The sequence below is a fragment of the Crocodylus siamensis genome, chromosome 4 (genome assembly GCF_052110815.1).
Source record: "Crocodylus siamensis isolate JL-2025a chromosome 4, ASM5211081v1, whole genome shotgun sequence".
NCBI lineage: Eukaryota > Metazoa > Chordata > Crocodylia > Crocodylidae > Crocodylus > Crocodylus siamensis.
Genome location: NC_143398.1, coordinates 167872956 through 167887143, shown reverse-complemented (window position 1 = coordinate 167887143; position 14188 = coordinate 167872956). Strand labels below are relative to the sequence as shown.

At 45.0% G+C, this 14188-nt stretch overlaps 1 protein-coding gene across 1 annotated transcript in view; it reads left to right on the top strand.

Moving 5' to 3' along the window:
• DYTN (dystrotelin) overlaps window positions 1-14188 on the top strand; it is a 64202-nt gene that overhangs the window by 45936 nt on the left and 4078 nt on the right. The window contains 2 exon segments of the mRNA XM_090041680.1: window positions 5694-5764; window positions 12487-12646. Coding sequence (XP_089897806.1) covers window positions 5694-5764; window positions 12487-12646 — 231 coding nt within the window.

The window sequence follows — 14188 nt, the reverse complement described above, 5'->3', positions numbered from 1 at the left end:
AAGATCCGTGCCAGGGGCTGGGCTATGACGCTCGCCAGCTCCTTGAGTACCCTGGGGTGCAGGTTGTCAGGGCCAGCTGACTTGAAGGTATCCAGCTTCTCAAGGTGTTCCTTCACGAGGTCAGCATTGATGGAGGGTAGGGGATTCCCCTCACCCAGATTTCCCTGTCCCATGGCAGGCATGGGCATCCCGTGTGACTGATGAAAGACTGACGCAAAGTACCTATTTAATAGGTTGGCTTTTTCCTGGGCGTCAGTTGTCAGTTGCCCCATCTGGTTTAGCAGGGGTCCAACATTGCACTTGCTTTTCCTCCGGCTCCCCACATATCTGAAAAAGGACTTTTTGTTGTCCTTGATGCCTGAAGCTAGTTGGAGTTCAGTTGCAGCCTTGGCTTTCCTGGTTTGCTCCCTGCAGGACCGGACCAGCACGGAGTAATCCTCCTTGGAGGTGAATCCCGTTCTCCATCCTTTGTAGGCTTTCCTTTTTAGCCACAGTAGGTCCGCTAGGTCTCTGGAGAGCCAGGGGGGCTGCTGTGCCTTCTTGCTGCCTTTCCTCCGTGTTGGAATAGATTTAGCTTGTGCACTGAGGATCGCTTCCTTGAGAAGCAACCACTCTTCTTGAACTCCCATCTCCCTGGGGTCATGGTCCCTGAGGGCCTGACCGACTAGCCTCTTGAGCTTGTCAAAATCGGCTTTTCTGAAGTCAAGGACTTGTGTTGCTGACTGACTTGCCAGCTTTACGGTGGATGGTGAAGGTGATCAGCTCGTGGTCGCTGTCACCCAACTTCCCATCAATCACTAGGTCGCCGATTAGGTCGTCCCCCATAGCCAGTACCAGGTCAAGCAGCGCTTTGCCTCTCGTTGGCCCATAGACTTCTTGAGTCAGGTAGAGGTCATCCACGCACGAGAGAAAGCTTTGCGCCCACTCAGATTTAGCTGAGTGATCTTCCCAGGAGATGTCCGGGTAATTGAAGTCACCCATGACAACCAAGGTCCTGGAGCAAGCGGCCTCAGTCAGTTCCCAGGAGAACTCCTGGTCAAGCTCGGGACTTTGAGTGGGAGGTCTGTAGTAGACTCCCACCGTTGTGTCCCCTGTGCCGAATTCCCCACGAATTTTTACCCAGAGGGTCTCTAGCTGCCCATGCCAGTCGCCAACATCAGCTTGCAGGGACATGTAGCTTTCCTTCACATAGAGAGCTACACCCCCACCCCTTTTGTCAATACGATCCCTCCTGTATAGGGTATAGCCCTCTATACCCGTGGTCCAGTCATGGGTGGAGTCCCACCAGGTCTCCGTTATCCCAATGACATCATATTTCTTTGCACTGAGCAGGAGGACGAGCTCGTCCTGCTTGTTGCCCAGGCTCCTGGCATTAGTGTACAGGCAGGCAAGTGTGCCCTTGGGGGCTCTTGCCTTGCCCACAGATTGTGCCAGGGCTGGGGCAGGGGTGGGCTCCCTTAAGTGCCCCCTTAAGTGCCTTGGCCCGCTGGCTTTGCAAGGGCCGTTCAGCAGGCCAGCAGGGGCAGTAGTCCCCCCATCCCCCAGCGGGCTTAGTTTAAAGCCCGGTGGAGCAGGTCAGCCAGCCTGGCTGAGAAGAGCCTCCTCCCCAGGGGAGAGAGGTGGAGGCCATCTCTTCCCAGCAGCTCGCTGCCTTTCTCTCCAAAGAGCGGGCTGTGGTCATGGAAGCCAAAGCCTTCCCAATAACACCAGCGCCGCAGTCTTTGGTTCACCGCGTGGATCCTTCTCTCCCTCCTCAGCCCATAGCCCGAGACTGGGAGGATCGAGGAAAACACCACCTGAGCTCCCAGACCCCTAAGCCCCGCTCCCAACTCTTACCCCCCACATCCTCAGATTGGCTAAGGGGGTAGGTTTAAGGCAACAAAATCCTGCAGGCTGGGGAAAGCCAGCAGCAAAAGCCTAGCAGCCCAGGATATGGTGGGGGGGAATGGGTTGCAAAAGGGACAGGGGGAGGAGAGAGCTTGGGGATAGGTAAGGGAGGGACTATTTTCTCCTATGCACATGTGTTCTCTCCCCCAGCCCCCAACCATCAAGTCCCCAGTTTTCCCCTCTAAAGGAGTAAACAGAAGGGCTGAGAGAAATTTCACCAGCAGTTTCGTTTCAATGCTGTTTCGACTTGTTTTGAGCTCAAAACAGCAAAATCAAAACAAACCAGAGCTTCGAAATAGCCTCAAAATGAAGCAAGGCAAGTTGAAACGTTCTGAAATTTTCAAAACGCTTCGAGTTTCAAAGCTCAAGCTGGGCTTGCCTTCAGGGAAACAGAAACTAAAGTAAGGAGGGGAAGGGGGAGGGGGAAGGGGAGGGGGTGGTGGAAAGGTGTGCTCTCATTATTGACTGTGTAGCTGGCCGGTGCCGGTCATCCTTTCCTGAGGTCCCTTCCAATCCCAGTGCTCTGGGAGAAGGGATGGAAAAACTACATAAAAGGCAGCATTGTGTGAACTGCCCTGCTTTCTGCCTTGGTGTCAGTTGAGTAAGGGCGCACCTTAACACACGCACAGTATCACACACCCACGTCACGAGTTTTGCCTGTCAGCAGCCAGAGGTGCAGGGCCCCAGAACCCAGACTCCCCCTGCACCGATCTCCTTGAAAGCTGGCAGGCTTCACAGCCTCAGCAGGCCCTACCATCCCTGCAGCTTTTACCCTGCTGTGCCTTACACACACAGTCTCACCCATGTCACAAGTTTTGCTTGTCCTCAGTTTGAGGTGCAATTTCTCTGAAACTCCTGCACCTATCTCCTTGAAGCTTGACAGACTTATTGCCCTCAGAGAAGGGGCTACCATTCCTGCAAGTTTCATCCAAGTCAGGCCAGAAATGACAAAATTATAGTCTGTTTCAAGAGTCCCCATTATAGCCTATGGGCAAAACACTGAAACAGTGAAACCATATCAAAGAAACAAAATGAAACAGTGGTTTCAAATCACAATGAAATGTGAAACGAATCGCTGTTCCATTGAAACATCGAAATGCAAGTCAAAATGGAACAGTGCCATTTCGCACAGCCCTAGCAAACAGCCCCTTTGCTATCTATCTGCAAGCTCTCTCCCCTCCTTGCCCCTTTTGCAACCCATTGGCCCCCTCCCCTGAGCTCCTAGGCTTTTGCTACTGGCTGGGGAATGCTTTTTCTAGCGTGCAGCAGCTATCTTGTTGCAACCAAATGCCATATGGTGGCATTTCATTGCAAATTGCATTTTTTGTGAAAATCCACAGAATTAAGTGATTTTCCCCCCAAAAATGCATAATTGCAATTTAAACCAGGCCCTATTTATGGGTTTCTTGTCATCCTGTCAGGCAGGATCATCCTTTAGCACTGTTCCTGGAAACTGACCCTCAGGAATTCCACAGCATCTTGATTTAGAGTATGTCTGGTGCATTTTCAACCTACTTTCTAGACCAGCTGAACTCTGGTAACTTGTGGCTTGTTTCTCTTGAAACAACCTTACAAGAACCCAGGAAAAGGTTTCCACCTTCCTTTAGTCTGAGAAACTTTCACCCCAGACTTCTGAGCAGTGCTAAGAGAGGCAGCATTGATATGGTCCAGGGGTGTGCCAAGCAGGCCCTATCCACTTCAGATTTGGTCCAAATTGGGAACAGCGATCCGATTTATTGATTCAGATTACTGTCCCCGATTTGATTTAGCCTAATCCAAATCTAAAGATTCGATGCCGATTCAGAGAATCAGCGATTTGGACACAGATACAGCGTTAAGTGCTTTTTCTACATATCTTGAGGTACCAGCGCAACTCATGAATGCTGCAATGCTGGGGCGGATGGAGGCATCTCATATGAGTGCGGGGGAGGTGCACATGCTTGGTAGTGAATCCAGAAGTGGACTGAAAGTAGTTCTGGTCCACTTCCAGGTCCACCGGGAGGCGCGCTGGAGACCCCCCATGCTCCAGTGGAACACTCCATGAGCCCCAGCATCGCAGCATTCATGAGCCGCCTGCTACCTAGAGGTATGTAAAAAAAAACATTTAAAGCTGTGTCTGTATTGCTGAATCTTTCTGAATCTCTCCAGATTGTTTCAGAGGATTCTGATTCGATTCAGAGAGATTAAAGGGCCCCCTGATTCAATCTGGATTTGGAGATTTGGCTACTGAATCGAGCTGAATCTCCATCAAATCGAATCAGGATCAAAACTTTGCACAGCCCTAATATGCTCCCCAATCATGAAACATTGTGTGGCCTTCCATGGCCCCACTGAACAGATCTCAAGACACCCCAGGTTGCTGCAGCACCTGGTTGAGAATCACTGCTCTATACTAAACCTGCTCCTGGCCTCTGCTAAAGGGATCATGTTAAGAGCATGCCAGAAAGGAGAAGGGTAGTATCACTGAGCACACCACACTACCACATTACCAAGAATGCAACAACTGAAAATCAGCTCCCATATGTCCGGGCTCTGTTTTGCCAGCACTCCCCTGCTGGCCCTTAAAAGACCCCTCTTCAAGAATTACGTGTCTGTGACTAATCTGAAACAGTGTTAGCAAGCACATATCAGTAGTAACAGCTGTGACATCTGCAGATATTGTTCAAGTCACGAGCACTTCTTTTCAGCTGCTGGCACTTTCTGATTTCAGATGAGTTAAAGCAGACCTGGGGCCTTTGGGCTCCGTGTCTTCCCCTCCCCCCCCTTTTTAATTGTTAATCTTGGGCCTTATCAGACTGTTTGTTGACATGTTCATTTTCTCCTGGGGGCTCTTTCTGAGGAATTGTATCCTCCTTTCCTGTTCTGAACTGTCATAGTACAAGATTTTCTAAGGTGGCTTGAAAAGAGAGAAACTGAAAGCCCCCAGACTACAGCTGATTAAGCAAATAGGTTGAAAATGCACCAGACGTGCTTTCAGTCAAGATGCTGTGGTCTGACAAGGTAACAAGGCATGCAAGAACCTGGAAGCCCTAATTCCTAAGCTTGTGTGTCCACAACAACAAGGGCTCTTGGCTTTGGGGCAACCCACTTGATGGTGAGCTTGCAAACCAGAGCATTCCCTGGATCCTAGGAGCCGGCCTGACAAGCTGCCTATAGGGTTTGAATTACACTTTGACTCTGGATGGGGGTGTGCAGCAGTGGCATCCAGAAGGAGCTGCCGCCACATGGGCTGCTTAGAAAGGCGCGGCATGGCCCAGGGGCTTACCGACCCATGGGGAGGTTCTTGTCCCTTATGGGGGGGGCTCAGCTCCCCCCAAACTCTCCCATAATTCGCACCCTGGCTGCCTAGATAATCAGTTTCCTGCCCTACTCTCCCATGGTCAGCCTAGAGACTCCTGCCACCTCAATAGCAGTGTAATAACTTCCCTTACCGCTGTGTCCTTTTCTGTGCTTACCCTGGAAGTCCTCCACCCCAAACCTCTGAGCAGTGCTAGAAGCAGCAGTACAGATATGCTCCCACATTGGAGTGCTCCCTTTTGTGGCCAAGTCCAAGGTTTGAGGTTTTAAATTCTTCTTCAATCTGAATCGGAAGGAAATGCTTGGAGTTTCTCACAGGGTAGATATTCCATATTTTTAGCTATCTTAATACCCTGAGTTAATGGCTATCAATTAACCCAAGGTAAAATTTTAATATAGGCAAACTCTACATACATTGTAACTTCTTATAGCAATATTTGCACATAAAATGATTACAAGTAGCACCTCAGTAACATTTAAGGCAAATATGTTTTCTCTTTCTTTAATAGGCAATAGCTTCTATTAAGGCAGAACTACTAAAAACTCATGAATCCATCAAAGATCTTCACAATGAAAAAAGGTAAGTTCATTAATGAATGTCAAAACTGAAGTTTGGTAGACATTATTGATCAAGTTAGACCTTAGTAAGAAGTGGTTTTATTGTGGGAACTATTAAGAATAGAAATTTCATCTCATCTGAAATACACAAAATGTAGAGATGTTGCTTTTTCTTGGACAAATTGATCATTCAGGAGAAAATTATGATTTGGGTCCTTTAACAGGTTTTATTTTGAAATTTTAGGCCAAATTTTCTGCTGGCCTAAATTATCAGGGTTCCATTTAAATAAGTGTAGCCACTCCAATTCATAACAATGGAGATTTGGCCTTACATGTAGTGGCAACTAGTTCAAGTATCTTACTGTAGTGCCACAGGAGTGAATTCAAGTATTGCTCTGTATTTGTCAAAAGGTACCCTCATTTGACTGAGGTATAAGTAAAGTTATTTGCAGTGGCTAGGGGAGCAAGTGGCCAGATGTAAATGCTAGCTACATAACTTTCTTGTTTGTCTTAATTGTGCCAGCCTAATGAGCCTTCTAGACATAGGTAGACCATGACTGGCTGATATGCTGCAGCAATAGACATAATGTATTATTGTTAAATGCAGCCTATTATAATCATGGTCTTTTATTTTCTTTTCATGTTCTCAAGAGCAGTACCAGAGGGGCTTCATTAATATGTATTGTCACTTGTTAGGAACCCAGAACTAGATGGAATCTCCCAAGTTACCACATCCAGTCCCTTACTATCACCTGTATTCACCCCATCCAACTATTTAATAAACTTTACCTATGAACTATTGAGGCACTTGTCTCCACCATTCCTATTGGAAAGCTGTTCCATAACCTCAGTCCTCACTAGACACCTTCCAATTTCCAGCTTGAGTTTATTCATGACCAGTATGTACCATTTGTTGTTGTTATTTAAGCTAGATGAGAATGCTGGCTCTTCTCCATCCTTGTTATATTCATAGGGAATCATCATATGCCCCATGTCAGGGGATGCCACCTGGGGGTACACATACCCACAGGGGTACTTAGAAAGGTCTTTGGGAGTAGGCTGGGGGCAGGTGGGTGGACAGAGATGATGTGTGCCCTGGGGCGCAGCAGTGGCACCTCTCCTGGGGCATTTACTTCTTACCTGGGGGTGGGGTGCATTTAGTGGTGCCGGCCTCACATGGCACACTGGAGTGCCTCCCTGCCCCCCAACCCAGCTCGCTCTCCTGATTAGCTGCTGGGCTGCTGGGAGGGTTTCAATGGCAGGGGGTGTAAGTGTGTTTCTATGCCTGCTCCCAGGAGTAGGGCCAGAGGTGTGTGAAGGGTTGGAGGGGACGAGCAGGGCTGGGTGGGGTCACCACCACCCCCACTGCTTTCCCATGGCCAGTTGCATGTGCGGCTCCATGAGCAGCCGACCGGCAGTGCTAGCACAGGATAGTGGGTGGCAGCAGTGGCTACCACATGCAAGCAACCCCCACCCCTGCTTTGTGTCTGGCCACTGCATGCAAGCACAGCCCCCACCCCACCCCGTGTCCAGCCTCTGCTTGCAAGCACCACCCCCCACACTCTGTGTCTGGCTGCCACCCCCAGAAGAGGTACACCTGTTAAAAAAGGTTGAAAACCCCTGTCCTATGTGTTGCAAAGCTAAAATAAGCCAAGGTTGTAAGGGAGGGCCTTCATCCCCATGATCATTGTACCCATGCTTCTTTTAACAGTTCGGTTTGATTTTGTCTTTCTTTACCACATATGAGCAGAATTATACACAGTTTCCAAATAAGGCTAAAGTATCATTGCCTTCTATAATGATACTAATATTTCCATTTCTGTACTAGAAACACCTCTCCTGATATATTTTGGGATTGGTTTGGTTTGGTTGCTTAGTCACATGTTGGCGGCTCACCATCATTCTGTTACTTGCCACTAGCCCCAGGTTTCCACTGTTGTTTCTAACTGATAAACTCTTAGCAGAGAATTGTCTTAGTCTCTAAATGCATTACTTTGCACTTTAAACTATGACATTTCCATTCCATTTCTTATTCCAGTTTTCAAGCTCATTCAATTCTTCCTGTAAAATATTTTGTTCCTCTACCATATTGACAAGCTCTCCCAACTTTATGTCAAGAACAAATTTTATTAGCAGACTTCTACTTTTTGTGCCAATGTAATAAATGAAAATAGTGTTTAAAGACTGTTTCTTGATTAACTCCATCTGTCATCACCCCTTAATCCAGTTCTTTATCTATTTTATAGTTTTTATACCGGTTCCCATCTTCTCCAATTTAAGGAATTTTCCTATGTGGCAATATCCCAGAAACTTTCCTGAAGTCCAGACAGATCTAAAACATTTCCCTCATCTAGAAAATCAGTTATCTTATAAAAGACAGATATCAGTTTAGTTTGACAGAATCAATCTTTCAAAAACCCATATTGTATTTTACCCCATTTTCTTCCATTATATTGTTTTCATTTTTATTGTTATAACACTATACCTGTTTTCCATCAGCTCATAATGAACACAAGCAAAGATATCTTAGCCTCTCCTCCCTGCAATGGAACAAATAAAAATAATACAATTAGCAAGTCTCCAAGTCCTTCTTATATTGCCCTCATATATTAATTTAACATATGGTCTGTGGGTCAGATCTGGCCCCTGGTGCTGCCCTGTTGACCCACATGCAGCACTAGCCAGGTCCCAGGCTGTGGTACTTACTTGGGCCATTGTCCTGGACTAGCCAAGGCAGGTGCCATGTGTGCTGGATCAGGCATACAGGCTGGGGGTGGGGCGGGGTCTGTGGACCTGATTCAGCCTGTGGACCAGTCCTGAGCCACCCATCCAGCCCACAGGGCCAGATGAGTTTGACACCTCTAATGTAATGTTTTATCATTGTATTTACAGCTAATGTAAGCAAAATCCTCCGTCACTTCTAGAATGCAGACTTTAGTCTGTACCCATTTTGTACAGCCAAATTCTCTGAAAAAAACCATAGTAAGAAGAACTTATCAGTATCAACCAACAGAAACATTTTTAAGAAGAACTGTTTTATTGAAAATAGGATTTCTGTGCCAGGCCCTGCTCCTTTTATAACATCAACAGTGGTGAAGACTTATGGCTACATAAAGACCAACTGAAAGGCATGATAACCCAACCTCAAGCCTTATTTCATTAGAAAATGAATTTGGATGTGCAAAATAAAGCATTTTATGTGGAATTTTCACAAGACTAATGGCCTAATTCTACTTTCCTTGAAATCAATGGGACTTCATCCTTTATTTACTGGGAACAGATTTAGACTTGCAATGAATACATTTGAAAGTCCCCCTCCATCTTTAAATGTTAACCTTCAAATTAGAAATAAGCTGCACATGTTTTAATAGTTAGGGTACTTAACCAATTAAATAACTCACCTAGGGATGTGGTACCATCACTTGAATTCTTTAAATAAGACTGGATTGAAGTAAAAGATATGCTTTAGCCCAAATTACTGAATGAAGTCTCCAATGACTTAGATTTTAAACAGGCATCTCACAAAAAGTGGAAGTGTGGCCATATTAGTAACAATGAGTTTAAGACTATAGTACAAGCTTGTAGGGAGGAAAAAAAAAAAATCAAGAAAAGCAAAATACAAACTGAGTTGCACCTAGGAAGGAATATACTTGCGGGGAGGCTGCTCCATTGTACTGTAATTACATAAGCATAATTACAGCACGTTGGAGTAGACTCTATTAGTCAAGTCTGCTGGAGTATGCTAATTAACATGCCTCCAGCAGCCTCTGCATCTCGTATATCAACATCCCTATGCTTCAGAATGGCAATGGGGGTGCTTTAGCTAAAGCTCGTTCAACAAACTTTAGTTAAAGCACCCCTGCCACCATTTTGAAGTGTGGGGATGCTAATACAAGAAATGCTGCAGGCACTTTAATTGGAGCAGCTCTTAGAGTTGCTCTAATTAAAGCACCCCCCACACCACCACCCTGTGTATGTGTAAAAATGCCCAAAGCTAGTAAGTGGAAGGTCAAGGAATGCGCAGGCCCTTCACTGAATGGGGAATGCAATGCAACAACAGAAATTATGGGAAAGGCTGAAGTGTTCAATCCTTTTCTTTTTTTTCTAACTTCAGCCTTCACAAAAAGGTGAAGCATCAGATACCAAGTACAGTAAGTACCAAGGAGAGGAGCTATAATCATCTTAGAGTGGGGAAAAACAGGTTAGAGATTGCTTACATAACCTGGATGTTTTCAGCTTAGGGCTACATGACACGTATCCTGTAGCCCTCATTGAAAAGGCTAAGGTAATTTCAGGCCAGTTCAGTAGTCCTAGAATTACAGGGAACCTGCACTTGTGGATTAGAAATTGGCTCAAAGATAGAAAGCAATGAGTGAGTGTAAGAGGTTAGTTTTCAGGATGGAAAGTGGCAAATAATGGGGGCCCCCTCAGATCTGTGTTAGAACCAGTGCTGTTTAACATATTCATATAGATATGATCTGGAGAAAGAAGCGAGTAGTGAGGTGACCAAATTTGCTGATGACACAAAATTATTCCAAGTGGCAGACTGTGAGGAACTACAGATGGATCTGGCATGATTGAGTGAATGGGGAACCAAAGGACTAAATGGCAGATGCAATTCAATGTAGATAAGTGTAAAGTGATGCACCTGGGCAAAGATACCCCAAACTATACCTACATTATGATGGGCTCTACATTAGCTGTTACCACATAATACTCTGGCTGTAGTAACATGTGCTCACACTAATGCAACTGAGGAGCAGGCTCAACAGGGATACCAGAATGCGCCTGCATCTCAGGAGCCTTTGCTAGTGGCAACATCATGCTATCCAACCATAGAAGCCAGGTAGCTTTGCATCCCATTGCACATTTGGGGAAGCTTTGAGCTGAATGGTGCCCCTCTCTGAGACATCATCATAGGAGGTGTGGCTCCACGTCCAGTAAAGTATCTGAGGGGGCGAGTGAACAGGGCACCAAGGACAGTCCCCAGGGAGCCCATGCTGCAGGGCTGGTACAGCTGGTGTGTGATGAGCCAGCCCTGCTGCAGCCTATGCACTATGGAGCGCAGGGCTGCCCAACTTCTATGGCTGGGCAATGAGGGGCTGCACCTGCCACAGAAAAAGCTCCCAGGGTGAGGGGGGCATTTTGATATTCCCTTCAAGTTGACACCTGAGCCATGTGCCCTGGCCTAGTTATACCACTGGCTACTCGGAAGAACTTTCTAACTACAAGAGTGGAAAAAGCACTGGAACAGATGACACAGAAAGGTTGTAGAATCTCCATCAATGGACATAAAGTTCAGATTAGACAGGGATAAGCCTGCTTTGAGCTGAGTGTTGAACTAGATGACCTCCTTATGTCTCTTCCAGTCCTAAGACTGCACAAGATTCCATGGCTTGCATTAAGCTGTAGACCAGACTACGTGGTTCATAACAGTTCCTCTGGCCTTAATTTCTCCGACTCAATAGTTTCATAGTTGGTAGGGTCGGAAGGGACTGGAGCAGGTCATCAAGTCTGACCCCCTGCAGTTCTAAAGCAGGCTTTCTGAATGTCTGTCCCTAGCCTCACTTATCTCACCCTTGCTCAGGACCTAACCCTGAAGCCTACAAATGAGCAACTCTGCTCACAATAGTCTCCTCCTCCCCCCAGTATTAGTCATTTAAATTATTCATGCAAGGTTATTTATTCCTGTACATATTTATGGGATACAGCCCTGAAATAGCTGGAAAGTGCTCAGCACCCTGCAGGATGGAGCCAGATTAAATGCTGCTATATAAAGAACATGCAAACACTTTGAATGTTCCGACTTCTGTGTGTGTTACAGCTACACTAAATCACTTAGCATAAATAACACCAGCTAAAAATCACTGGGGCTATTCCAGCCAAGACGACAAGCATTTAAGGGTTTTTCCTTGAACCTTAGTGTTCTTTTTTTATTAGTGTTTTTTCTCTTAGAAATAGCTATTGGCCACAATGAATGTACAATGGTATTGTTTCTTGCTTACATCAGCCAACATGTTATACAATGGAAAGTTAATCAGATGAGTTTTTGGAGAAAACAGCGCAATAGAGATAACTATTTTAATTATACAAAAGAAGCTAGTTTACTGCTTTCCTGCTAACCAGGTTTTCCATCTCTGCCTCCATCCCAGCAGTATGGAAGATAGAGCTGTATTGCTATTCTGCAGGTAGCACTTGTCAATCAGATCCTGTCCCTAGATTAGAGAAGTGGGTGGTAGGTATGTATTGTCTGCCCCGAGTGGCTATTATGTACATAATCTCTAATGCTCCTTTGCCAGTGTGTGGGTAGGCAGCACTTTTAATTGCAAGACACCATGCAGAAGGTATTTAGGAAGACAGAACATGATTAAGGAATTGTGAGCTAGAATCCTCTTTAAATAAGCCCAGAGACAGAGGGCAGCTTGCACTCGAATCTTCAGGGCCTACCAGGAGTAAGTTTACCCCAGGCAAAGAGGTCTATGGCTATTGCAGGGTTAAAGAAACATTCTGGATGTACCTCTTCAGCATTGTTCATACCATTTCCTACCTGGAATACCCTTATGACAGCAGTTGCTGTATAGTCAGCTTAGTTCCCAACATCCCAGACCTCCCCACCCCAGAGATATTTCCAGAGATAAGTAAATCTTGTGTGCATCTGTGCCACCCTGTTAGTCTCCTATACCCTGCATTAATCAACATGGGTTAGTTCATTTTGTTCCCTTGCCCTTCTCTTCGGCTTGGCAGGTACCTGAAGAAGCAGTTAAACAACTGGAAAGACAAAGTTCAGCTCCTCCACAACTCCCAGGAAGACACAAACAGCAGACTAGAAGCAAAGTTCCAAGTGTTGATGGCAAAACATGAAAGCCTAAGGGCAGAGATGCAGCAAATGAGGCAGGAAATAAAGGTAGGATGAACAGCGCACCAGGAATCTTAGCAATGAGTAGGCAAATGGCATACTCCAACAACGTCTCATAGACCAACACTATCTCATTGTTTCTTTGTGCTTTCCCTGACAACTAGAGTATAGACTCCTCAGGGAAGGGAATTTTTTTTCTTGTACAATACCTAACACAGTCTTTGCCCATAGTTTGAGCTCCAAGAAGCTACAATACAAATAAGAATTTTTCTTCAAAATCTATCAAAGTGAATAAAAATGAATAAGAATGTGGGAGCCTTTGGAGGGAGTCAGGAAGAGAGTGTCCCCAGAGAATTGCTCAGTATCTCATCATCCACTATGTTTAAACCTTACTAAAAAACACACTACACAGAAAAACCCTACATGAGAAAGATATATAAAATTGCTTAGTAAAATTGTGACATATCTAGTTTCCCTCCTAAATTGTCAGATAGAAATGAATTATACCAATGGCAAATGGCTTACTTCTTCCTAAATATTTTAATTCTGATTCATGTAAAGTATCCTTGCTTTCTAAATTTTAAGTGCTGTTTTTATTGAAAATCATCAGTCCACAAACTGTACAATTAGACCTCATCTTGCAGCTAGGTTTATGTACATGCAATCTGCATGTACAGCCCACACCGAGTGACCCAAACCAGTGTGTGGGTATAGGTGTGTATGTGGTCCTTGAGTTTTGTTTTTATTCCTTAACCATAAGGCTATCCTTCCTCTCTCTATTAGTATTGCATCAGATTTTATCAACAATAACTTCCTGTGTAAAATGAGATGAATTACTCTGCATGAGCCATTTTCTCACTTCATATATTTGCAGTATCATTTTCTTAGTTAGATTCTTCTAGAATAATTTTCCAGCAAATTAAGTCTTGGGCTATTATCACCTCCAATTTTTATTGACGTAATGGGGTGTAATATCCTCCGACTGAAATTACAACATCTTAACAGAAATTGATAATTAAGAAATGAAACCCATGTACAACGTAATTAGACATAATACTCTGGAAATACGACAGTGGGGGAAAATGCAAAGGGATAAAAAGATAGAGCCTGCTGATTTTTCTATACACACCAGTTATTTTAATGGGCCTGATCTGAAATCCATGGAAAAATTCTCATTGAGCCATTTGTGCCTACAGTCTGGATTCGAGACCTTAACTTCATTTTGCTAGGTACGATACAGTACAGAAGAATAGAAAAAAAAAATCACATTCTGAAGAGCTGCTAGAGCAATTAGACAAGACAGGCTGGGAGAAAGGACGTACATATAGCCTTTTTCATATTAGATCCTCACAGGAAGAATAACTGCTTTGCACTGGAATTTTGCTGTAGGGGTAGGAATTGAAACTAGTCCTTCTGTGTCCTGATTCAGTGCTTTAACCACATGGCTATGCATCCTATCTCAGCTTCTATTAGTATTGTATCAGAAGTTGTCAACATGAAGTTCCTGTGTAGAACCTAATGAATAATTTTTTCATGAAAACTTTTTCTCCCCACTGAGAAGTGCAGGTTTGGGTCAACCACAATATTTCA